At 52.9% G+C, this 26,087-nt stretch overlaps 2 protein-coding genes across 4 annotated transcripts in view; one reads left to right on the top strand and one right to left on the bottom strand.

Annotated features, from left to right (window-relative positions):
* PPP2R5D (protein phosphatase 2 regulatory subunit B'delta) overlaps positions 1-3,686 on the bottom strand; it is a 31,892-nt gene extending 28,206 nt beyond the window's left edge. For 2 of the 3 annotated variants that reach the window (XM_075413253.1, XM_075413255.1), the window contains exons 1-2: positions 3,598-3,686; positions 2,785-2,871 (exon numbers count right to left, since the gene is read on the bottom strand). In XM_075413253.1, the coding sequence (XP_075269368.1) occupies positions 2,785-2,871; positions 3,598-3,624 (114 nt within the window). In that variant the 5' untranslated portion in view covers positions 3,625-3,686. Of the gene's footprint in view, positions 1-2,784; positions 2,872-3,245; positions 3,320-3,597 lie in introns of those variants that run through there. The other variant, XM_075413254.1, reaches the window with a different exon arrangement.
* A 12,909-nt stretch (positions 3,687-16,595) lies between these two features.
* Positions 16,596-26,087, top strand: part of ABHD12 (abhydrolase domain containing 12, lysophospholipase) — a 48,288-nt gene continuing 38,796 nt past the window's right edge. Inside the window, exon 1 of the mRNA XM_075413252.1 lies at positions 16,596-16,826. Within this exon, the coding sequence (XP_075269367.1) occupies positions 16,675-16,826 (152 nt within the window). The 5' untranslated portion in view covers positions 16,596-16,674. The remainder of the gene's footprint in view (positions 16,827-26,087) is intronic.

Genomic DNA, 26,087 nt, shown 5'->3' with positions numbered 1-26,087 from the left:
GCAAACTGCCCCCATAAAACCAGGGGCTGGCCAAGCTCTGCTGCCTCTTCACCTCAGATAGCTTCACCCCACAAAAGAGCACAGAACTATCCCTGTACTTACGAGGGAACTAAAACACTTGCCTTCCCTTGTGGGGTTGCGTCTGCTTTTGAACATATCCGCCCTTCCAGATCAGCTCCACTAAAAGCTCCTTCGCTGCAGAGAACAAAGCACGACGCTTAAGGGTTTCTGGACTGACTCCTACCCTCTTCATCTCCCTCCACAGAGATCCCCATAGAAGATCCTCATCTGCCACAGCTGCTCAGATCTGCCAAACCAGAGCTGCTCTTCAACAAGCTTTACTCATTCCACCAGCCAGACAACTTGCCTACAAAACAAGTCACAACTTTCTGGTACCAGGATAAATTAGGGCTGAGTCCTCCCCTGCTCCTTGGAGCATGGTGTGAGAAAGGAAAGCGCACACTGAAGAGCGCTGCCCAAACACTGCTCTCCTGCTGCAAGGCCATTAAGCATGTATTGAAATATGAATAAAAAAGAAAATTCTCTTCAGTGCATGCAACTTTCACTCTAGAAAAGGCAACCAACCAACTCTAACTCCAGGGAGGAATTTACAGGGCACAAAACTCTCACAATGGCAGCAGAGGCACCCAGGCTAGGTCCAGCCCATCAAGCCCACCAGGCAATACCACTCCTGGTGTCTCATGAGTCAGACCACCACCTGCTTCTGACACACGGAAGGAGTCTTGCTACCAGCACACGTTACCTAATTCCTCACGGTCCCCCAATGTGAAAGTCAAAATACCTTTCTGTGTTTCCTGAAGAGCAGGAAAATCGCATTCAAACTGGCATACATTTCTTCTTATCAAGCAAGGAGCTCTCTTCCATTCTGCAGCAGAGCAGTCCGGCGACAGGAAAGCACCAAGAGAGAACAAACGTCACCGCGAACTCAACAGGGAAAGGGAGAAGAGACCTGTGGCAGCGCACACTGCAGAGGTGTCTCCTTCCTGCTCTGCTCTCTGTTCCTATGATCAAAGGAGACCCAGCCTTCCATCTAAAAGTAGGGCTGGATTTTGTCTGGAGTATGAGGAAGTGGCTGGGTATGTCTTGTGGGAGGGAAGGTTAGACGCATCACTTCTAAGTTTCTCCTGCACCCAGGCACAACCAGACATTACACGCCGTTTCAGGCCACCGAAGGAAGCTTGTAGCCTGCACTATTCTTCCTCTCTTACTGCAACGCTTGCAACCAGGAGAGCAGCATCACAGCCCACCGCTGGCTGATGTGGATGGGGACATCAGAGCGCCCTGCTTTGATGGCTATCCGTCACCCTTGCGTCGCAAGACCCAGGCTTTCCTTCCTCTTCCCAGAGCTGTGATCTCAGCAGAGTGCCAAATAAATAAAAGGTAAGCCCGACCCCACGATGCCAAGGCAGGAGTTCTCTCGCTTCCTCGGAGTCGGCAGACAGCTGTCCCAGCAAGCTGTTTTCAGCTGTATACACAAAATAAAATGGGCAGAGGCCAAGACCAGGACGGGATACAAAAAGAGGATCTACAAAACTGCTACCTTCTCCAAGGCAAACAAACTCCGCTTCTGATTCCTTGCTGGCCACACAGCAGGTCAGGCACGGGCATGGCTTGGACCCTGAAACCAAGTGGCTAGTAGCAGGGATATTTTCTGAGGCTCTGCAACACAGATCTGTGCTTTGAATAAGACTCCAAAATAACCTTATTTTGACCACGACCACCCCACCGAACTACGGATTTCTTCCTAGTCTTCAGTAGTCTTACATGCCTCCTATCCTGAAACCTCTAAATCACATGTGCAACGTGTTCCAGACAAGAATTGAGCACACAGGCTTCTCCAGACATGTAAGTGGCACAGCTCGTTTGCCAAACTGCAGTATCAAAAAAACCCCCAACCAAATCCCATACACAGATGCACACTTCCTTGGACACGCGTACAACGCTTTTCCGAGCCAAGTCTCAAAATCCACAACCACACTGTTTGAGTGCCGGACAAACTCAAGTCTACCAGAAAAGTTCTGGTTTACCCTAATTTTTGCCCCTTGTGAGCACACCGTATTGTATTATCACGCTCTGCCAAGGCCATTCTAACGTGTCTAGGTTGGCAACATCAAAACTGAGAGCGAAAGACTCCGCACAGCTGGGAACACAGACTGTGCCTCCTTGTGAGTAAGTCCGTGCTCAGTAATAAGGCTGTTCTACCAAAGGAGAACCATTTAATTACCTCTATTCTTTCAGGTGTCCTATCTATTACTTCCTAATCTGACTCCCCCAGAAAACGCCTCAGAAGAACACGTTCCTTTTCTATTGCTTCTCCCTACTCTCCCACTCCGACACAAGGTGACAAACAAGGAGTTTATTGCGCTCTGCTCTGACAGGAGCAAGGAAGCTGCTTGCGTCTGTCAGGCTCCCTCCTTCTTGGTAACCGTGGCTCTCCCCTCTCTGCAGCCAACTTTTCCACGCTCTGCCCACCTCTGCGAGCAGCGCTCGCTGTCAGCTTTGTGCCAAATCTCTTTTTGCAGGGCTGCAGGGTATGAGACTCATCCTGTCTCTTCCACAGTTGCCGATGCATTTGGGCCAACTTTCCAGGGGAACCAACTTCATCTTAACTTTCGTCTTTGCTGCTGTCTTCTCCGACGCCTTACGATCCCGGCGACACGCGTTATCTGGCACAGCAGCTTGAGGCAGCTACAATGAAAGGCGTTTTCCTCCTCGAAGACAAGCTGCACAGGCACGCTGCCGTACCCAAGGCGAAAGCCTTACCTCTTCCGAATTCTCTGCCCCGCCATCCTTCCCGCTACCGCCGCTGCCGCCGGGCTTTGTGGTGCTTTTGGCAGACTTCGGGGACTCCTGAAATGACAACGAAAACACGCTCAGAGCAAATCTCACCCGGCGCAGGGTTCCAGCATCTCTTGGCAGAGGTCTGCGGTGCTCGGCCACAGACACTCCCCACCCCGCTTCGGGCGGTGACCCCCGTCACCCTCCTTCTCGGGGAAGGGCACCCGCAACGACTCCCCCCGCCGCGGGGGCACGTCCCGTCCCGTCCCGGTCACCTCGGGCTGACAGGGCCCCGCGCCCACCCCCTCCCCGGGCCAGCCCTTCCCCGGGACGCGACTACAAGCCGCAGGGGCACCCACAGCCCCGGCGGGCGCAGGGCCCGGCGGCGGCAGAGGCGGACCCGGGACGCGGCCGGCCGGCGGGGCCGGGAGGCGGTGGGGCCGTACCTCCCCGGCCGCGGGCATGGCGGGGCAGGGCCGGCCGTGCCCCGCGGCCCCCGCGCCGCCTCCTGCCGCCTCGCGAGCGGGCGGGGAAGACCCCGCAGCCCCCCCGCCGGCCTCGCGCGGGGGCACCGGCACCGGCGGCCGCCCCGCCCGGCGCGCGCGCCCCCGCCGCCCTCCTGCACCACCCGCCCCGCCCGCCCCGGGCGCGCGCCCCCGCCCCCTGCCGGCCGCAGCCCCGCGCGCGCCCCCGCCCGAGGGCCGCGCCGAGGGAAGGCCGCGGCCGCGGCGGGAAGGGCGGCGGGAGCGGGCGGCCGGTCACCGGGCCGCGCCCCAGCGCCGCCGCCGCCCGCCGCACCTTCTCCTTCTTCAGCTTGTAGGGCATGATGAGCGCCGGGCCCCAGCCGCTCCGCGCCCGCCGCCGCTGCCGCCGCCGCCTGCGCCCGGGCCCGGCCGCAGCGCCCTGCTCCCATTGGGCCAGCCGTGCCGGCCTGCCTAGCAACAAACTCCGCCACCGCCGCGAGCCGCTGACGCACGGCAGCGCATTTTTCTCATTGGCGAAACCTCACGCCGGCGCCGGGCACGCCCCCGGGGGCGGGGCAGGACGGGGCTGCGGGCGAGCGGCTCTTCCGGGGCATCGCCGCCAGCCTCGCCGGTCCGCGGCGGGATTGAGGGGTCGGAGGCGCCGGTGCCCGGGGGTAATCCCCCAGGGAGGCGGCTCCAGGGGCGTGCGAGCAGAGGCGGGTCTCTACGGGAGCCCCGGCCGCGGCGGGGAGGCGCCGAGCGGCTGCCCGGGTCCCCCGGGTTCCTGCTGCAGGCAGGTGCCTCCCGGCGGGCGGGAGTGGAAGTGGCGGGGGTCCCGCTCCTGCTGCCGCGTCCTGCGGAGGAGGAGGAGGAGGAGGAGGAGGAGGAGGAGGAGGAGGAGGAGGCCCAGCAGCGTGAGCCGGCCTCGAGGGCTGTCCCCCGCCTCGGCGGGGCCGGTGCTTGTCGGCGCTCCGAGGCGGGGGGACCCATGGGTGGACCCGTGGATGGATGGATGGATGGATGAGTGGGTGGGTGGACGGGTGGACCCATGGATGGATGGATGGACCCATGGGTGGACCCATGGATGGGTGGGTGGGTGGACCCATGGATGGACGAACCCATGGATGGACCCATGGATGGATGGATGGACCCAGGGGCAGGTGGAAGTGTGTGTGTGCGTGCGGCAGCACTGCAAGGCGCAGCACACCCAGAGCAATGCACCTGCTGGCGATGGAGAGGATCCATTCCCGGGATGTGGGTCTCAGGACACTTGCCTGCTCGTGTGGGGCAACTCGGACAACTCATTGGCGGGTGGCCCTATGCCCTCGCTGGAGGGGGACAGCCTCCAGCAGCCTGCAGATGTGGCCTCCAAGCTGATGGTCAACATGGGGAAAAGCGACCGGTGAGCAGCAGGCTGCCCTCAAGTTCATGGGTGTGAACTGAGCAGGACCTGCTGGCAAAGGGCCACCATGTTAGGGCTCATGATGCCTAGGCGGTCTAAGGGCAGCCCGAAAGCTTGTTGTCAGCGTGCTTAAGATGGTGGCTGCTGGGCTGTTGCAAGAGCTCCCATTCACGTTGGCCAAGCCAGCGGTAAGGATCACTCTGACTTTGATCGGGTGAAGCTTTTGTTTAGAGCCTGCATTGTGTGCACTGTGGGCTTGTCACTGGGAAACCCGTGGTGGGTCCTCAGCCCTGCACGGACGCTCCGCACAGGGTGCGCTCTCAGAGGGGACATGGCACACCGGTGGGGAGCGAAGGGGGGCACTGGGCTGTGTCAGAGGTGCTTCAGCAGGAGCACAATCTTTTCAAAGTCATCAGACGAACAAACCTGGCGTGGCACATGGAGGGAAAAAATTTCCCTATTACAAAAGATCAGTCCAACAGTTTATTGTCAGCGTGCTTATCACCATCATAGAATCATTAAGGTTGGAAAAGATCTCTAAGATCATGAAGTCCAACCAGCAACACCATGCCTGCTAAACCATGTCCTGAAGTGCCACATCTACACGTTTTTTGAACACTTCTAGGGATGGTGACTCCACCACTTCCCTGGGCAGCCTGTTCCAATGCCTGACCACTCCTTCAGTAAAGAAATTTTTTTTAATATCCAACCTAAACCTCCCCTGATGCAACTTCAAGGCCATTTGCTCTCAACCTATCGCTGGTTACTTTGGAGAAGACACTAACACCTGCCTCACTACAACCTCCTTTCAGGTAGTTGTAGAGAGCAATAAGGTCCCCCCTCAGCCTCCTCCAGACTAAACAACCCCAGTTTCCTCAGCTGCTCCTCATAAGACTTCTTTTCCAGACCCCTCACCAGCTTCGTTGCTCTTCTCTGGACACACTCCAGCACCTCAATGTCTTTCATGTAGTGAGGGGCCCAAAACTGAACACAGTACTCGAGGTGCGGCCTCAGCAGCGCTGAGTGCAGGGGTACGATCACCTCCCTGCTCCTGCTGGCCACACTTTTCCTGACACAAGCCAGGATGCCGCTGGCCACCTTGGTCACCTGGGCACACTGCTGGCTCATGTTCAGCCGGCTGTCGACCAGCACCCCCAGGTCCTTTTCCGCCAGGCAGCTTTCCAGCCACTCTTCCCCAAGCCTGTAGCGTTGCATGGGGTTGTTGTGATCAAAGTGCAGGACCCGGCATTTCGCCTTGTTGAAACTCATACAGTTGTCCTTGGCCCATGGATCCAGCCTGTCCAGATCCTTCTGCAGAGCCTTCCTACCCTCGAGCAGATTGACACTCCCACCCAGCTTGGTGCCATCTGCAAACTTACTGAGGGAGCACTCAATCCCCTCATCCAGATTATTGATAAAGATGTTAAACAGCCACTGGCACTCAAGAGGTTTGCCGGGAGTAGAGTAAGGCCTTGGTTGCTGTTGTCCCTCTCCCACGTCATGCAGGAGTGACCCTGGCCAGAGCACCAGCACAACCATCTGGGTGCTTGTGAGCAGGGCAGTGCGCCAGCGTGAGCAGGTAAAAGCCGCTTGCTTGAAGAGTTTGTGGCTATCGCCATTCCCTCTCATAAGTTGTCACACTGAGTTCTGGATTGACTCTCCTTGCTGTTCCTCTGCCGACTGATCCTGGAGGAGCTCAGCTTCACCAGACTGCTTGTTTGGCCCCTGAACTCCACCCAGTGCCAAGCAGCTGGTGTTTGGGCCTAATTTTCCTAAACCTTCCAGCAGAGAAGTTGCATCCTGCGGCCTCGGCCACTCAGCGGCTGCCTTTTCCAGCTGGGGTCCTGCGCACCCAGTGCAAGCACATGAGCAGCGAGACCCACCCCATGCCAGTCTCAATTTCCAGCCCAGTCTTGGTTATGAAGGATGTGTTTGCAAAGAGCAGAACTGTAGTTTTCCAAGTTTGCCAAAGAGCTCTGGAAGAGGTTTCACCAGGAAGCTTTCTGCTGCTGCCTGCCCTTTGCTCAGTGTCCAGCCCCTGCAGCAAACGCCAACAAGCGAGCTCTGCAGCGCCCCCAGCTGGGGCTCCTGGCAGCGCCCCCCCCCACACCCAGAGCTGGGGACCACCTCCTCGCTGCCGTCTCCATGGCCGCTGGTGCGTGATAAGGGAGGGGACTGTGATGGCTCCAGGGCATGAGATCCTCAGCCCAGGGTGGGCAGCGAGAGAGCTCACACACGGTTCTCCTTCACGCGAGAGCGCTTGACTGTTGTCCTCTCTTGCTGCCTGGGCAGCACAAGTTGGGGAGCTCAGCTCTTCTGCTGCTGCTGCTCCAAGGGCTCCTCGAGGCCAGCTCAGGTATTTGACAGCTGGGTCTCGGCCATGGCTATCGGTGGTTCTGGGGGGCTCGGAGGAGCTTTCTGAGGAACGACTGGCCAGCTACTGCTGCAAAGCCACAGGAGAGGAGGGACCTTGTCTGCTCCTGCCTACTGTGCCCCACAGCCATCCCGGCTGCCCTCCCTGTCACCCCACCTTGGTGGGTGATCGGCGGGTGGGTGGCTGCAGCTGGCACTCACTGGGCCTTGGCATGAGGTGTGCCGGGGGCTGAACCCTGAGCAGGGGGCTGGGAGGGGCACAGAGGTCTGGGGATGCCTGGTTCCAGCCGCAGCCCCCTCAGCCTTGCTTGATGCCTCCCAAGCTGTGCTGCCCACTGCCATGGTGGAGGTACCACCTGACCCCGAGACTGTCCCGGTGCTGGGGGAGCTGGGCTTCCAGCTTGGGCTGCTGCTGGAAGGTGTGTGAGCCTGCAGCCCCCCTGCTGTGGCACAAGGTGGCCATCAGGGTCATCTCCAAAGGGAAGGCGTTGGAGGATGAGCTTAGGAAGCTCCTGCTCCTTCAGAGGCAAGCAGGGGGCATCGGCAGGGCGCAGCGGGGAGGCGGGGGGGGGGCAGCCCTGAGCATCATGAAATGCTGCGGGGCAAGGGGGGGCATCGGAGGGGCATCAGGGGCTGAGGGGGACAGGGGGAGCGCCCTTTGGGGAGCTTCATGGGCAGCGGTGCTACTGGGAGGCTCAATGGGGCCAGGGCGTCAGAGGCACCGAAGGGCCAGGGAGTGGCTGGGGGAGTCCGTGGGGTAGGGGGGCACCGGGCAGGGATTCAGAGGGGCAGGGAGCTGTTAGCAGTGGGGGCTCCAGGAGGATGGCAGCTACGGTGGGCGCTTCGTGGGGAGCTGCCAGGGGTTAGGGGAGCACTGGTGGGTAAAAGGGGCGGGGGTGCAAGGCAAAGGGATGCCAGAGGGGGGCAGGCCTGTCCCACGTCAAGCCCCACTGCCCACAGTTTTGAAGGTCTCCATCTCCAGCTTCTGCAGGAGGGTGGCCCTGCAGGGTGCTGGTGGGGAGTCCCTCAGGGCCTCCCCACATGGGGGCTGCCCACCAAGGCGGCGCTGAGCCAGACCTTCTGCAGGTCCTATGCTGAGGCCTGTCCCAAGAACCTGCAAGGGCACAGTCCTGCGACCCCTTCCTGGCAGACACCTGGAGCAACCGGGGGCATCCTCCACGCCCTGCTCCTGGGCTACATGCCCTTCGATGCCACCCACCTGCAGCACCTCTTGCGCCAGACCCGCGGCCCCCCGTCTTCCCCCCAAGGCAGCCCCCACCCCAGGACTGCAAGGTGGGGGGCTGGAGGCAGCCGGGGGGCATTGAGGGCAGTGGGGGGGGGGGGGGGGGAGAGCAGAAGACGGGTCAGGGGAATGGGGGGCAGCTATGGGGCTTTGGGGAGCACCTAGGAAGCATCAAGGGGGAGCTAGGGCTGAGAGAGGGCATGGGGAGGGTGCTGGAGGGCAGCTGGGGGGCAGGTAGGGGCAGCTGGGGGTTATCAGGAGAGAGCTGGAGGGCACTGCGGGGGCCCTGGGGGCAGCAGAGGAGCTGGGGGGCATTGAGGAGCACGGGGGCAGCTGGGGCACCAGGGGCCAGGGACGTTGGGGTGGGAGCGTGCAGGGGTCTCCCAGAAGATGGGCTTCCCCCAGGACCCACCCTGACCCCCGTGTCCTCCCAGAAGGTGATCTTGCGCCTGCAGTGCCCAGCCCACCAGAGCCTCCAAGCTGTCGAGCTGCTACAGATCTGCTGGGTCTCTCAGTTCCTGTCCCCAGGGCATGTGCACTCAGCACCCATGTGCAGTTTTGGGGCCCCCTCGAGACTTCAGGGAGCCGCTAATAAAAGCCTTGAAGCCTCTCTTGGCTCCCTCTTTCCTGGCAGAGCTCCCACCATGGAGAGCCCCTGCAAAGGACCTCCCCCAATCCACAGTGGCATCACCCTCTGGACCACAAAGCAGCCTCCCCATCTGTGGACATCTCGCCATCTCCCAAAGCCTCTCTGTGACCATGGGAGCTGCCAGGCTGCAGGCATCTGGAGGTTCCCACCATGAGCAGAGCCACCTCCAGCATCCCAGGACCGTTCCTCCAGTCCCTTTGTCATCTTTGTGGCTCTTCGCAGCACTTGCTCTGCTATGTCCGTGTCTCGCTTGTACTGGGCAGCCCAGAACTGGACACCGTGTTCTGGGGGTCGTCTCACCAGGGCTGAGGAGAAGGGAAAGATTAACTCTCTCCACCCACTGGCAGCACTCCCCCTCATGCAGCCCAGGAGGCTCCTGGCCTTTGTTGCCCCAAGGGCGCACTGCTACCTCACATCCAACTTGGTGTCCACAAGGAGACCTCCAGGGCCTTCTCTGCAAAGTTGTTTTCCAGCTGGTCGGTCAGCCTCCAGCATCACATTTCTTCAGCATTATCTCCCCTTCACAAAGCCACGCTGATCTACTACTCCTGATGGATGCGACGAGGAAGGCCAAGGCCCACCTGGAATTGAAGCTGGCAAGCGATGTCAAAAACAACAAGAAGAGCTTCTTCAACTACATCAGCAGCAAAAGGAAGGCTAGGGACAATGTGGGGCCGCTGCTGAATGAGGCGGGTGTCCTGGTGACGGAGGATGCGGAGAAGGCAGAACTACTGAATGCCTTCTTTGCTTCAGTCTTCAGTGCTAAGACTGGCCCTCAGGAACCCCAGGCCCCGGAGGAAAGAGAAGAAGCCTACAAAGAGGACGACTTTCCCTTGGTCGAGGAGGACTGTGTGAGGGATCGCTTAAGCGATCTGGATGTCCACAAATCCATGGGCCCCAATGGAATGCACCCACGAGTGCTGGGGGAGCTGGCGGATGTCATTGCTGAGCCACTCTCCATCATCTTTGAGAGGTCCTGGGGGACAGGAGAGGTGCCCGAGGACTGGAGAAAGGCCAGTGTCACTCCAATCTTCAAAAAGGGCAAGAAGGAGGACCCAGGGAAATACAGGCTGGTCAGCCTCACCTCCATCCCGGGAAAGGTGATGGAGCAGTTTATCCTGGAGGCCATCATCAAACAAGTGGAAGAAAAGAAGGTTATCAGGAGTAGTCAGCATGGATTCACCAAGGGGAAATCATGCCTGACCAATCTAATAGCTTTCTACGATGACATGACTGGCTGGGTAGACAAAGGGAGAGCCGTGGATGTTGTCTACCTTGACTTCAGCAAGGCTTTCGACACAGTCTCCCATGATATCCTCCTAGGGAAGCTGAGGAAGTGTGGGCTGGATGAGTGGTCGGTGAAGTGGATAGAGAACTGGCTGAATGGCAGAACTCAGAGGGTTGTCATCTGTGGCTCTGAGTCTAGTTGGAGGCTGGTAACAAGTGGTGTCCCCCAGGGGTCAGTACTGGGCCCAGTCTTGTTTAACTTCTTCATCAACGACCTGGATGAAGAGTTAGAATGTACCCTCAGCAAGTTTGCTGATGACACCAAACTGGGAGGTGTGGTAGATACACCAGAAGGCTGTGCTGCCATTCAGCGTGACCTGGATAGGCTGGAAAGCTGGGCAGAGAGGAACCTGATGAGGTTCAACAAAGGCAAATGCAAGGTCCTGCACCTGGGGAGGAACAACCCCATGCACCAGTACAGGCTTGGGGTGGACCTGCTGGAGTGCAGCTCTACAGAGAGGGACCTGGGCGTCCTGGTGGACGACAGGTTAATCATGAGCCAGCAGTGTGCCCTGGCTGCCAAGAAAGCCAATGGAATCCTGGGGTGCATCAAGAAGAGTGTGGCCAGCAGGACGAGGGAGGTTCTCCTTCCCCTCTACACTGCCCTGGTGAGGCCTCATCTGGAGTACTGTGTCCAGTTCTGGGCTCCCCAGTTCAAGAAAGATGAAGAGCTACTGGAGAGAGTCCAGCAGAGGGCTACAAGGATGATGAGGGGACTGGAACATCTCCCCTACGAGGAGAGGCTGAGGGAGCTGGGCTTGTTCAGCCTGAAGAAGAGAAGGCTGCGAGGGGACCTAATAAATGCTTATAAATATCTGAAGGGTGGGTGTCAGGAGGATGGGGCCAGACTCTTTTCAGTGGTGCCCAGTGACAGGACAAGGGGCAATGGGCACAAACTGAAGCACAGGAAGTTCCATCTGAACATGAGGAAGAACTTCTTCCCTCTGAGGGTGGTGGAGCCCTGGAACAGGCTGCCCAGGGAGGTTGTGGAGTCTCCTTCTCTGGAGCTATTCAAGACCTGCCTGGACAAGGTCCTGTGCAGCCTGCTGTAGGTGACCCTGCTTCGGCAGGGGGCTTGGACTAGATGACCCACAGAGGTCCCTTCCAAACCCTGCTATTCTGTGATTCTGTGATATGGCCGCGTTGTCCTCCATGTGTCTGGAAATGGTTTCCAGGATTATTTGCTCCATCACCTTCCCAGGGATCAAGGTGAGGTTGGCCAGCCTGTAGTTTGCTGCATCCTCCTGCTTGCCCTCTCGAAGACAGCAGCGACACTTGCTTTCTGCCAGTCCCCAGGAACGTCTCCCTGTCACCATGGCTGTAATTACACAGGTGATGGAGAATGGTCTTGGAAAGACTTCAGCCAGTTCCCTCAGCACTCCAGGGGCATCCCATCTGCTCCCAGGGACTTGTGTCTGTCCCATTTGTTTCAATATTCCTCAAACCAGTTCTCCTTTCCCGAGGGGAACACTTCCTCACTCTGGGCACTCCCTCTGGCCTCAGAGGCCTGCGATTCCTGAAGGCAGCAAAGGCCAGAAAGTTTCAAGGCCGTGGCTGGCTGCTTATCATACCTCCAGCATGCACTGCTGCCTGGGGTTTACCCTCCCCACATGCAGGACTTTGCAAGTCCCTTTGTTGAACTTCATAAGGCTCATTTCTCCAGCCTGGGCAGTCACCTCTGAACAGCAGCACAACGCTCTGGTGTACCAGCGGCTCTTCCCAGTTTTTCATCATCCAAAAACTAGCTGAGGGTGCGCTCTGACCCACCATCCAGGTCGTGAATGAAGAGGAGAAAGAGTAGTGGCCCCTGGAGCAGATTGCCCAGAGAAGCTGTGGATGCCCCATCACTGGAAGTGTTCAAAGTCAGTTTGGACAAGGCTTAGAGCAACTGAATCGAGTGAGATGTCCCTGCCCATGGCAGAGAGGTTGGACTAGATGATCTCTAAGGTCCTTGCCAACCCAAACCACTCTATGATTCTGCACAGACTCTCGAATTCCTGGAGATGAAGTCACCAGATCTGCAGAATCTGGAGGAGATTCATGGAAAACTGAGGTGAACAAAAAGGGGTTTGAATGACATCCCTGCACCTCGTGACCCTCTGTCACTGATCACTGTCACTGGCATACAAGAGGGTCAGTGTGGAGAAAACTGTGGAGAGATGCCTTTTGGACACCTTCAGACACACTGGTGAAGAGTCGCCCGGGCAGGCAGGTGAGTAGAAATGCTTCCCAGATGCTTTACTTCTTAATTGACAACTCTGTAACCTGAAGAGCACTACTCATTTCAACACGAGGCTTTCAGAAACTAGCTTAGCTACAGCCAAGGATGGATGAGGAGAGTGGTGGAAGCACTCTAGCTTTGCTGGGAGGCTTGGCTCAGCCCCTGCATAGCCAACTGGAGCACTAGCGCACTCTGAAACTCTGTCCAGCTCCGCTGGCTTCAGTCAGCTCTGTGTCTAGCGTCAACTAGGAAAACTAGCAGGTAGCAGGCAGGGGGTTGTGCTGATTTGGGAACATCAGCAAGTGACACTTTTCTGAGTCATCAGGAGCATTGTGAGACGGACATTTCCAAAGCTGGCTCTACCCTTAGTAACCTGTGTTTTCCTGCCTTCAGGAAGTCAGCATGGAAGGATGGCTCCACGGTCCCCTCCATCTGAACTCTCCATAATTTCCTCTGCATGGTCCAACTTGGGGACAGCTGGGTGAGCAAAATGAAGAAGCATGTGGTGCTGTGCTGCAAAGGCAGCAGCTGGAGGAACGCTCAACCCACCGGAGAGCCCTGCCCTGCCCATCAAGCACAAACACATGACACCAACTTAAGCTATGGAATTTGTGCCGTGATCGGTGGCTATGGAAATCTTGTAGCATCAGGTTTCCCTCTTCGTCCTGTCAGAGAGGAGCAGTCTGCAGAACAGAAAGCTGTGGATAGCTGTCCTCCTAGCAGGCCTCTCTGCACTTCCAGATGTACTGCTGCCTTCCTCAGGAGGGTTCGGTCTCCTTCTGCTCTGCCCTGAGTCACCTCTCCTTGGCTTTTGCCCCCCTTCCAAGCACCTCCTTAAAGGAGGTGGTTCTGCCCTTTTCTGATTTCTCTGCTGCTCTGAATACCCTTGTTCTCTCCAGAGGCTTATTTCCCAGTGCTTTCCTAACCAGTACTTTCTCCTGGCCTTTTGGTATTCCTTCAGTGTCTCCTGCTCTGGATTCTGCCCTTTGGGGAGACTTGGTTGAGCTCATGCACAGCCAAACACAGCTCTCATCCGTTCTCTTGATAATGTTAGCTAGGATCTGTGCTGACCTGCTGTCCTTTGCTTTCCACCTGTCTTTCTCATCTCCAGACCAGGCAGGTGAGTTCAGGTGTGGCTGCCTCTGGAGAATACAGGGTGGAGAGGAGACTGCCATCGGTGCAGCCCAGCAGCCTGTGTCCTTGCCCCACAGCCTGTCTCCAGACCTCTTCCAGATCATTCCAGACATACAGGAACCCTACTCAACGTGTCCTTGCCCATAGGGATAGTTTCTACTATAGCTCTACCATAATCTTTGTTCATGCCTTGAGCTAAGAAATCTCAAATTCTTTCCCAACCTTTGCTCTGACTGGATTTTCCTGTTCTTCCTGTACATGCTCTTTGTAGAACCACAAGAAGTTACTGGCTGCTAAAAAATCCTGTGGCAGCACATTCCCTAAGCTGTTTTGCATCGTTCAGATGAAGTATTTAGTGACCGCAGACAGTAGCATTTCACCCTGGTTTGCCTATAACAGCAGCAGAAGTACGGTTTCAACAAACTCCCATCAACTCTACCAGAATTCAGCCTTGGCATTTGGGCTCGTGCTGGTTTTGGCTGTGGTAGAGTTAATTTTCTTCATAGTAGCTGATTCGGGGCTATGTTTTGGATTTGTGCTGAAAACAGTGTTGATAACACAGGGATGTTCCAGTTACTGCTAAGCAGTGCTTACACAGAGTCAAGCTTCTCACCCCACCAGCGAGCAGGCTGGGGGTACACAGAAGCGGGGAGGGGACACAGCTGGGACAGCTGACCCCAGCTCTGACCAAAGGGGTATTCTGTGCCATATGACATCATGCTCAGCATATAAAGCTGGGGTAAAAAGAAGGAAGGGGGGGATGTTTGGAGGATGGTGTTTGTCTTCTCAAGTAACTGTCATGCATGATGGAGCCCTGCTTTCCTGGAGATGGCTGAAAACCTGCCTGCCAATGGGAAGTAGTGAATGAATTCCTTGTTTTGCTTTGCTTGCGTGCACAACTTATGCTTTACCTATTTAACTGTCTTTGTCTCAGTCCATGGGTTTTCTCACTTTTACCCTTCTGATTCTCTCCCCCCTTCCCACTGGGGCAGGGAGTGAGCGAGCAGCTGTCTGGTGCTTTAGTTGCCAGCTGGAGTTAAACCATGACAAACCCCCACTCCACTGACAGGGGAACAGAACACGGGGCTTGAAGCAAAAGAAAGGTGGAAACAAACATCTCCTCTGCTGTACGTGAGACCCTCCAGCTGTGGAGCTGCACCCCAAGGCAGGGCAGAGAGGCAGCAGAGGCCCCCACAAACTCTGCCATGTGTAGGACATAGAACGCAGAGACATGGGAAACGAAAAAATCAGAGAGACAAGCACACTCTCCTTTGGTGTTCAATGCATGTAAGAGAACAACCAGTCTTTCCAAAAGCCTGGCTGAAAATTTTCATAATTATGATCTGGTCAAGAGAAAATCTTTAAAAGGTCTCAAATGTTATGAGAAGCTTCCAGAGACATGACAAAGCACATATCAGCACATTATACAGTACTTCCTGCTAGCTAGCCATAACTGCTGATATAGTCAAGGCTTGTATTTTAACAACTGCTTCCTCCTTTTTGGTCCACTGCCTTGGCTTTGCTTCTGGGGTTAATTGATTCGTGTATTTCTCCTGAATCTCCATGTTCCATCAGGTGTGGGATCAATCAGCAGCAGGTCAGAAGAAATGGATGTGAGACGGCTGAGATCACTTGTCCAAAGAGCCATTTCCCAGGAATTGCTTCACTTTTTCACTTTACAGGAACACAGAAGGTACCCCAATAAATTAACCCAGCAGCAGCAGTGGGAGACAGAACTCGTGAGCATGGCTGCTTTCTGCAGTACGTTGCTGTCCTGCTCCTCAATGATACGGACAGCACAGTCACCAGCTATTGCTGATATTGGAAAGCATGTTTTATTTGTTCTTTATTTGCCACCACTTGTTTCCAGTGCAGAATCCCCACACTGCTAGGGAAGCTCTGTAGCAAGTTAGCCTTGCCTGCGTGCATCTGTAGTGATCAGCAGATGAAGATGTGCTTTCCGAAGTGGTATCATAACCTCCCCAGAAGGCTACAGACTGAATGGGAATGACATCTAAAACTCTGATGTGGCTGCCTTCTGCTTCAGAGAAAGTTTTGGAAGACAAAATAGTGGAAGGCAATGACCTCTGACTGTTCAGGGACCAAGGCTATGATTATCTGTGTCATCTCAGTTCTTCATTCCTGTCCCCACTAATGAGTCTAACAGTCAGGGCTACTGCCAGTTTTGCCTCTCTCCGCATCCTCATACCAGCTATGCCGTTTCCCCATGCTCAGGTGTCTGCTGTAGCTTATCCTCTAGCTCCGGGCAGGGTCTCTCAGCCCCTCCAGGCCCATGCAGACCAGGTGCCAGTCTTTCATTTGCAACCGCTCTGTTTCACAGAATCACAGAATGGTAGGGGTTGGAAGGGACCTCTGTGGGTCATCTAGTCCAAGCCCCCTGCCGAAGCAGGGTCACCTACAGCAGGCTGCACAGGACCGTGTCCAGGCAGGTCTTGAATATCTCCAGAGAGGGAGACTCCACAGCCTCCCTGGGCAGCCTGTTCCAGTGCTCCGTCACCACCAGCTCTTCACGCCGGTGAAGACTCAACCCTCCGCTGCCCCTCCGGATCCGCTCCGGGTGCTGGCGTGCCAACACTTCCAGTCACCCGCCGGTTTCCATCACGCCAGAGGGGTTCTCTCCCAGGCCGCCGCACTGGGCCACGCACCAGCGCAGCACCTCATGCTCCACCACCGGGCCCTGCGCTCCACAGGGCCAATGCCCCCCGCGACCCTTCGCTCCCAAAGCCGGCAGGGCCTTCCGCTCGCACCACGACAGACCCCTCGCCCAGGGAAAGGGCTCCCACGCCGCGCAGCCAAGCGCGGCCCGCGCGTCGAGGCCCCGCCTCTGGCCGCCAACAAAATGGCGGCCGGCGCTTTTGCCCTCAGTAAAGATGGCGCCGCGGTCCCTCTGAGAGCGCTGGCAAGCGGCGCCTTCGCCGCCAGCCCGCTGCGGAGGCGGGGATTGGCCGGGCCGGGCGGGGCGGGGTGGGGCGTGGTGCGGCGCGGCTCGAGCGCGGCGCCGGGCGAGCGGCGGCAGTTCGCGGCGCCGCTCCTGCTGTCTCCGCCGCCCCGGGCCGCCGCTGCCGCCGCGCCCCCCCCGGCATGAGGAAGCGCAACGAGTCGGTCACGGTGGAGCATGAGCGCGCCTCCGCCGCGCCCGCGCCCCTCGACAAGGGCTGCAGCCTGAGGCACAGCCTGCGCCTAACCCCCGCCGCCGCCTCCGCCGACGCGGGCATGAAGCGACCGCTGGGCAGGTGAGCGCCGCCGCGCCCCCCCGTCCCTGCCGGGCCCGTCGCCCCTCGCTGCAGAGACCCTCGGCCTCCCCGCCGCCGGGCCTGCGGCCGCAGCGCCGTCTGCCCCCTCCTCAGCGGGGCCCGCCGGGGGCCTGCGGGGAGCGGGGCCTCGGGCGGCGGCGGGTCTGTGTTTTGCGAGGAGAAGGGGCCTTTCCCTTCCGCGGCCGGTGACGTCCGAGGAGCCCCCGGGGCGGGCGGGTGCGTGGGAATGGGGAGTGTTTCCCTACCCAGGCTGCGCTTCCCCTGAGGACAGGCTGAGGGATTTGGGGCTGTTCAGCCTGGAGAAGAGAAGGCTCCGGGGTGACCTTACTGCAGCCTGCCAGTACCTGAAGGGGGCTCACAGGAGGGACGGAGAGGGACTTTTCACAAGGGGGAACGGCTGTAAACTAAAAGAGGGCAGATTTAGATTAGATATTAGGAAGAAATTCTTCACCAGGAGGGTGGTGAAACACTGGCACAGGTTGCCCAGAGAAGCTGTGGCTGCCCCCTCCCTGGCAGTGTTCAAGGCCAGGCTGGATGGAGCTCTGAGCAACCTGGTGTAGTGGAAGGTGTCCCTGCTCATGGCAGGGGGGTTGGAACCAGATGATCTTCAAGGTCCCTTCCAACCCAAACCATTCTATGATTCCCCGGCTCTGGTGTGCTGGGGGAGGGGGTGGGGTAAAAATGGTTAGCACATAATTCTCTCCGACAGAGAGAGTGTGTGTGAGGAGCAGGGGCCTGCAGGTAGGATATCTTTTTAAGAAGTCGGTGCCTGTCAAAGTGATCGCATTCCGATAAAAGAATCAGATTTAGGTGTCAGTGGGAGAAGCCTATATGCGTGGCTCCGTTGAAAAGAGTTTAGCTGTGGCTTTTTGCTAGCTATGTCAATGCTTTAAGCCTTTTGTGCCTGTTTATGCTGGGAAAATGTCTGAGTTATGTAAAAAAATGAAATCTGGACTGATAGAAGGTGCGCGTAAGCTGGAACCTTCTTCATGCAAGATTTCAGGGGGATGTAATGCTCAGCGAGGACCGACTTACAGTTGCAGAAGGCTAGGAAGGAAAAGACGCAACCTTTTAGTTTCATCTACACCAATGTAGTGCTTTTCTTTGACTGCGTTTTGAAAGTGTGAAGAGTATTTTTCTATGATTCTATGATTGAAATAGCCGTGTGGTTTGGGTAGCTGAAGCCAGATTGCTGTGCTTTGGGGACACAGCAGCCTGTTAAAAAAAAAAAAGCGCGCTTATCAGTGGATTTCTAGAAAATGAGCCAATGTGGCTATTTCTCTGGTAAATTGTTTGAGAATTTTTCTGTTCTCGTGGACAAAATTAGCATCTGAAAATAACTTTTTCCTGTTCATGATTTTTGTCCGGTTCAAAGACAGAGGCTTTGAAATGTTATTTCTTTTATTGGTTAATAGCTATTCAATTTTATGCCCTGGAGGTAAACCTTCGGGATGTTGTCAGTGCTCTGTTCGTGTTATGATAAGCTTTTGGTAATCGAAAATGGCGCTGGGTTAATCGCTCTGTTTTAGTGACTGTGCAGTAGATCGGACTTTGTCAGCACTCTGCTTTTATAACATTTAAAAATTCAGCATATTTATTCCGTTTGTCCAAGTGGGTAACTTCTAAGACCAGTGGTAATCAAATGATGGCTTATTAACTTCTTCAACATTACGAATGGCATTCAAGTACTTTCTACTGAAGTGTAAATGCTCCTTGAGTGATGAGGGTTGAGCAAGCCCTAAGAGCACATAGCATGGGCTGTTGGCTTGATCTGACTAGCAGGTACTTTGTGGAAACCAGACATAGCACAGCTATTAGATACACAGTATTGTAAAGGCCAAACTAAAAGCAGGGAAAACACATCCCATCTGTGGAAAGTTTTCTTGTACTTATTTCTCCATTTGTGCTTTTGGAAATGGTCAGCAGGCAGATTTTCCTCACTTTTCTACTTTTCTCCACGTTGAGCCTTTGAAATCTGTTTCAGAAATCCCTGAAGTCTTACATGCGTGGTGGTTCGGGATGTTGGGTTTTTTTGTGGGGGGATGGGATGGTGGGCATGTCAGGTACTATATTCCATATAGCAGTGTTTCTCAAACTCTTGACATTGTAGGGAAGCCTTATTTGTTTGGAACTCACTTTCCACATCTCAAGATTTTTTTTTTTTTTAAAGAGTCCTGTAGATAATCCTATACAGAGTTTCCAAAATGGTGTGTGTTTGTAACTGAGTAAAAGTGCAAAGTGGAACAATCTCTTCTGTACTTCTGTTGTTATTTTCTACTGTCCTGGGTTGGGCTGTCTGCTTTTCTTATTGACTTTCAGTGGACCTCCTTTGACTTCCTCACCTTGTGAGCCTTCAGACAGTGGTTTGCAGGCAAGATGTTTGGGTCTGCCAGTACCTTCTGGTTGTTTTCCACAGGCTAACAAATACACTGTGCAAGTGTGAATCTGAGCGTGCAGGAATGGGAGGTTCAGGCAGGAGAAGGCATGATGGCCGGAGATAAGGCTGTTGTCTGGAACAGCTGCCCTGGGTCAGGTCAGAGGGCTCTGTAGCTCCATATCCCACCTTTGGCAGTGGACAGCAGTGGGTGTTTAAGGAAGAGCATGGGGAGGGTACATGTACAGTGGACCTCCCTTGGGGGGTACCCTGACTGTGCCCAGTTCTGTGGCCAGCAAGTTGCTGTACGAGTGTCTAGATCCTCATATTTTGATATGCAAAGTCATGCTGCTGTTGCAGCATTCCTTACACGACGGGGTATAAAATTAGTGTGTGTTTGTGGTGGTGTTTTCAGTGTGTTGCATCAGTTTTACTCTCCAGCTCGCAGAAACTGTAAGGGAGTGAAAACTCTGCTGCAAGGTTTCTTGGATGGTGGAGGTGGCATAATATCTGGAAGTGGGGATTTGTACCACAGCAAACTATTCTTAGCAGCGTGCTCATTGACTAAATAGTTAAAATCAGCACTTCTGGTGGCTGCGAGTTCTGCGGTAGGGGAAGTGGGGCTGTCTGCCTTTCATACTGCTGTTATTTAGTCTCTCTGCAGACTTGGGAAAATAGCACATACGTTTGGCTTCCATACGTGGGTTTCCATCTTGTCTTTGTAAGTGATGCAAACCCCTGGTTAGAAAAGCAAACCGAGCTGGCAGCAGCCCGAAGTGGCTGCGTGGTTCTGCAGCCGAGGGCTGGTGGTGTGGCAGGGGTCAGGGGTGCCGGGGGCTGCAGAGGCAGCGATGGTTCCTGTTGCAGCAGTGATCAGGGTGGTAGAGCAGTAGCAGAGCTTGAGTGTGCGCTTCTACGGCAGGGCCCTTTCTGGTGACGTCCAGTTCCTCAGCAAAGGCTAAACAGCACTATAACTATAAATATAAGTAATGTTTGCAAAATACAGTATTGACTTGCTACCAGCAGCAGCATATTTTAATTTTGCTAGCACTGTATTTGTCCCTCTGTTTTGGTTCAGTTGTATCGTCACACTGTGCTCATTCATGCAGGAGCTGAAACTCATTCTGAAGAGGTGGCTGTGTGTTTGAGCTACTCTGTTGCAGAAAGCGTGTGTGTGTGTGTGTGCACATATGTATAATGGAGATGGATGTGTGATAAATAAGATTTATGTGGCTTTGGCTAGTGTATACTGTAGTCGGTGTGGCTTTTCTTAAGTGGTTTACAAAGATCAAAGAACAAATATAGGTATTTCTGTTTTTCTTCCATAGGTAGCAGTAAAATACAATATAGTGGTTATCCAGTAGCTACTTTAACAGTCTGTGAACGGTTTGTTTTTTAAAGAATGGAGATGTTTTGTCTGAAACTATTAAACGCAATAATGCAGTACTGAAGAAGTGGAGTGCAGTGCTTGGCTTTCCTGGTATCAGTGTTGTGTGTCAATGGCCATTCCTCTAATACTTTTGTTGTGATGCATTTTCCAGGTGAGAGTGTTTAAGTGCTAGATGGTTGTTAAGGTAGCATTGTGTTTTGGGTAGTTGCTCTGACTTGTTTTTGTGGTCGGTGGCTCTGAGGAAAAGCATTTGAGTGGCCTTAAATTAAAGCAAAGTCTCCTATCTCATTTCTGCTGAACCCTGATCCTGGTGGCAAATGGTCACATGTGTATTACCATTCACTTCTGTGGCCTGGTCCTTATCTGTGCCTTGTTAATCTCAATCAATAGTCAGACTATAGACCTGAAGTGTGAATTTTGCCGTTACCTATTCTCTTATAAACACTCGTTTGCTGCAAATGTTAAAACTTGTTTCTGTCTCTCTCCATGCTGCGAAGCAGTGAAGAGCTGCAAATCCTTTGTGTGTAAGCTGTATACTTTGATATTTTGTCTTCCTGTGTTGCTGGAGAATCTTGCTGTCCCTCAGGCTGGCTTTTCAGTTATCTCGGCTAACTTCACTCCTCGCGACCCTGTTCTTGGTATAGGTGCCTGCAAGGTGCGCATTTTTTGGCACCCTTCCACTGGCTGTCCAGCCTGTGTATCCCACAAGCTAGATCTTTTTTGTCTGAATATATTAACAATTTGGCATAATTTCAGTTTCACTGTAGTCAGCCATGTTTGCCTGCTTGTTCGTTGTGTGCAGCGCTCTCGGTGCTTTCTCTTGAAAGGCAGAAGGTTGCTTTTATGGTACCCTTTCCTGGGTATTTTATGAAAATATAGTGAGGTGCAGAAGACAAGAGGCGGCACCAGTCTGCTGGTGTCTTTCCCTTTGATGCGGCTGAATTTTACTGGAACGGTGAGTGTACCCATGCATGTGGAATGTGATGTGTGATGACCCTTGGTGCCATCCTGCCCCAGCAGCTGAAGTGCTCCATGCCTTCCTGTGTCTCTTTGGATTTAAGCAGCAGTATCTTTCCTCTGAGAGAAGACTTGAAAACTCTGCCATCTCTATTATCCGTCTCACCCCTCCCCCTTACATCTCTAGGCCTAGCCCCTTTTTTACCTATTGTTACTTTGTCTAGTAGTGTTTGCACAATGTTTTTAGATTATTCCATTGTAGTCATTGTAGCCAAGATGACAAATTTTTTAATTGTTCTCCTGCAAATTTTCATCAGTATCTTCCTTAAGAGTTTGATTTCCCCCCCCCCCCCCCCCAAGTGAGTTTTGTGCTATTGCTGTCTTCAGGTTAAAACAGTTACTTGTTAGTGCTCTTCAAGGTGGAAGGGTGCTGCTTGTGTAGACACATTTCATCACTCATGCAGCTTTTTCACCAGTTCCACCTTCCTACTGGGTAGCTGCTGCTATTTCAGTTGTTCTTGATAGTTGTTCTTGAGCAAAGATCACAAAGGAGCCGTGAAGTGGTTTCCAGTCACTTGCCTGTGCTTTCTTCCATAGTAAGTACACGTTGAATGACAGTTCCTCATTTGTGTAAAATGTGTAAAAGTGGGTTGCTCTGTGTGAGGACTTTTTGTGTGGAGTTTGGGCATTTTTTTGGTTACAGTTGTTGTGAAGAGAACGCACAGTAATATTTTGCTCAGATCTGCCAAAATGGGATTGTGTAATTCCTTCCATGTGTGTTTGTCTCTTTTTTTTTTTATGAATGGGAACTCTGTGGCTGTATCTAAATCCTGGTTTGTCTCATGCGTTGTCAGCCATTTTGGCAGTTTATGGCTAAATGAGTGCCTCCAAAATGCTCCGAAGTTACCCAGTTTGGGGCATAAGGTGTTCAGTCTCTGCACCATCTTCCCAATTTATTCAGCCTTTGCAGCCCTTGTAATTCTCTTTCCTTGTGCTCATATTTTCCCCACTCTTTCTCAAAGATGTATAATTCGTTCAGCAAAAATAGCAAGACTCCCTGCAATGTGGGGAGTTATTAGTTTTATTTCTGTGTTTTTTAATCTGGGATTTTTTTTTTAAGGGCTTACTGATTTGTAAGGCCATCATGTTGATGTGTAGCTGACAGTTCTGTGCCTTGGTGTTTTACTGTTAAAGCCTATCTTTCCTGTCTTTCACCATGTTCATCACTGACTCTGTTTTTTGTGTTAAATAGGCATGATTTACTCTCTCAGGCATCTCTTGAGACTTCTAGCATCCTCCTGCAGGCCTGTCTGTATGACCTAAAATTTCTTTCCTTGAATCCAGCTTTCCCATGAGTCTCTCTGGATTTTCCTGCACAGCATTTTCCTGCTGCATCTGCTCTGTTATGTCATCCTACAGTCTTGTAGTCTCTGAGCAGTTTGCTCAAGCCGCTGTATTTCTCTTGGAGAACTCTTCTTGAGCAGGCATGCTTCAGAGTGAAGACAGCTTGCCCGCTAGTTACAGCTGAGTTTTGTGTCCATCTCCTTGAACTCCTTATTTCGTTGCGGTGCCGTACTTCTAACAACATGCGTGTCTCTGGGTTTCGTTGCTCTGTTTTGATGGCTTATGCCTGAATTAATGATTATTGTGTTGTTACTAATTACTTTGTAATTCCTATAAAGTCCGTCTCTACTTAGGAGATGTATGGATTGCAGACCTCTGCTTCTCAGCATATAGGTGATTCTGGGTAACTGCTGGAACTAAGAGGACTTTCTGGTCACCTCTGGTCTGTGGAGATCAGGGGTCTTCTCAGCGTAGTCACAGTCTTTTCTGTCCCTTCTCAGCTGACCACTGCTGGTTCCTCTGGGCAATGAGGATAATCATGGGCTGGGTTGTCAGCCAGTGGGATGCTGTGCTATAGGATGACCATCTAAACTGAGCTTCTGACATCAGCACCAAGTCCTAGGTTTCCAGATGCACTTTTCCTTCTAGATATCCCTTTTTCCCCTCTGATATCCCCATATCTATTTCCAGCCTGTTTTCACTTAAGCAGAGGATCAGTGGTCTGCTTACGACAAGCTAATTTTTGATGGTGACTTGCTTTCATGCTATAAATGGCATGTAGTTGCTGAGCCAGGAATCTAGTTCTCCACAAGTGTGGTCATAGGTCATCTTCATCTCAGTGAGTCTGTAGGTTTTCTCCGGGATGCAATGCATATGCGTCTCTAATTGGTGAAAACAATGTTGTGGCGTTCTCATGAAAACTAATGAGAGTGGCATTGTTTCTTCTTCAGAATCTGCTGCTGCGGTATGTACAAGAGGCCTGGTATACCCAAGCAGGACTTCTGCTGGAGGTGAAGAGTCCTGCCTAGTGAGTCCAGTTTCCTTTTGAAAGGCACCATGATGTCTCCTCTTAGGAGGCTACAGCTAAGTTATTTTATCCTTCCAAGCCTGAAGGGCAGGTCAGATAGTTTTGGTAATCACTCCAGAATGTGAGATTAGTCAATAGGCTACTACAGCAATTCCCCTACAAAACCCTGGGTTTTGGAAACTCTGTAGGTAGCTGCACTGTAAGTGTCATCTTGGTGGTGTTATAGTAGTGGACAGCTTCTGATGTGAAGAGTGAGTGATTGTAAGCAGGGGAAATTCACTAAGGCTGTAATGTGAGAGCACTATGTTAATGTAGCTGTGACTGAATCAGTACCACAAGAAGATTAAAAGAAAGTGCTTCTGGTGTATTAAAAGGGTAACAGGAGACCTAGGAGACTTTAAAGTCATTAGCCTCAGGTGGAGTCTGTGCAATTTTAATGGTAAGAGTTAATTTGCAATTCAGCGGAAGAACATTTAACAGCTAAATATATATACTAATGAAGATAGATCTGCCCTGTGGAAGGGAGGTCTCATTGTAAAATGTGACAGGTCTGTCAACATTACACCCTGTTTGATGAAAGCATCAGTGGTAAAATTGTTTCTCGAAAGCACTTGACTTTGTACTGTAGTTTATTCTGTTGAAACGGCTTGCACTGCTAATGGAGGGCATGTTATCTGTATTGCAAACTGGCTCAGCGGAGAGAGAAACAACCGGGGAGTTATCCTGGGATTGATGCTTGGGCTCAAGGTTGCGTAATTTTGTGTATCAACCAATGATGAGACACTGCTGGTAAAACTACGAGGAAGAGAGGGTTAATGAGGGCTGACAAACAGGGCAGTCAGCAGTCTGGGCACCTGGTGAAATAGCGAAAAGGTCACCAGAACACAGGTTAAAGGTGGTAAGGCAGGGTGGCGGGGAAGAGCGTAGGGGATGGAAACTGTGACAAAGAGTGAAGTTGTTCTAGGTAATCGCCTCTGCGCGCTGTCAGGAGTCCTTTCGCACAGGCCTGGCATGAGCCTCGCCTATCCAGGAGTAAGGCTGCGATCCAGGCTTTGCCCTTTTGCCTTGCTGGCACACATCTCTTTCTCAGAGCAGTAAGTGTTGGTAAAACAGTGCAACGCTGAGCTTCAGAAATCTGCCTCTTCCTCATTGAAGGCAATTTAAACTTGCAAGTAGAATCTCCTAATTTCGACTTTTAAGTGCCTTGATCGTTTAAAGTATGACTGTTGAACTCAGCTAACAGGAAGCATGTCTGTGTTTACTTTCCAAATCCAAGTGTTTGTTTAACCCAGATTTATTTCAACAATGTAACCCTTACTGAGTAGCAGAGCAATAAAAAGATTGTTAGACTAGAAAATTAACTTTTAAAACACAAACACTTGAAAATATTTGAAATAAGTCTCACAGCTGCCATCTCCTTGTTCAAAACAATCTATCAAACCACAGGAAGAGCATTTTAGAAATCAAAAGAAGAGCATGAAAACCCCAGGCATTGAAATTGTCCTCTGAATCTAGCAAATAACTGAAGCAAAACCTTCCAGTGGAGGGCATATAGGATTGAGTAATGCAAATAGCTCAATCTTTGTGGAGTATATTTTAAAAAGAAAAAAAAATCCTCCCCCAGATACACTGGCAAGGTTCACTTTTTTTCAGTAACTGCCATGTCAGAGGGATGCAGAATGGCTTGAAGCACAGATAACAATGTAGAATTCCTCTTTTAATATCTCTTAATCCCAGACTTTTTCTCTCGTATCATGCTTGGGATAACACTGTTCTTCTGTTACCTCCCTCTTGTATTTTAATAGGGGTGATGTGTGAATAGCAAGAGTTGGTGTTCTTCTCAGCCTCCAGAAAGAAGAACTCATGGGTGGGCCAAGATGTGGGTCCTACCTTTCACTTGTAGCGTGCTTCTTGTAGATCAGACACAGGACAAAGAATGGTAGCTGAGATTTCAAATAGCCTGTCTTATAGTTTCTGTGTTGCTGTTCTGAATGTGAAAGGTTATATTAAAATCAAATTTGTACCCACTTTAAGTGCTGGTTAATTCTTCTTGCAAAAGAGATTGGTGTTGAATAGTAAGTGGAATGAGGTCGTGTGGGAGCCTTGTCTCTCTTTTTACTAAAGGTGTGCAGAATAAAGGACTTGTGT

This window comes from Opisthocomus hoazin, chromosome 2, assembly GCF_030867145.1.
Source record: "Opisthocomus hoazin isolate bOpiHoa1 chromosome 2, bOpiHoa1.hap1, whole genome shotgun sequence".
Lineage (NCBI taxonomy): Eukaryota > Metazoa > Chordata > Aves > Opisthocomiformes > Opisthocomidae > Opisthocomus > Opisthocomus hoazin.
Note: the sequence above shows the minus strand (reverse complement) of the source record. Positions and strands in the feature narration are given on the sequence as shown.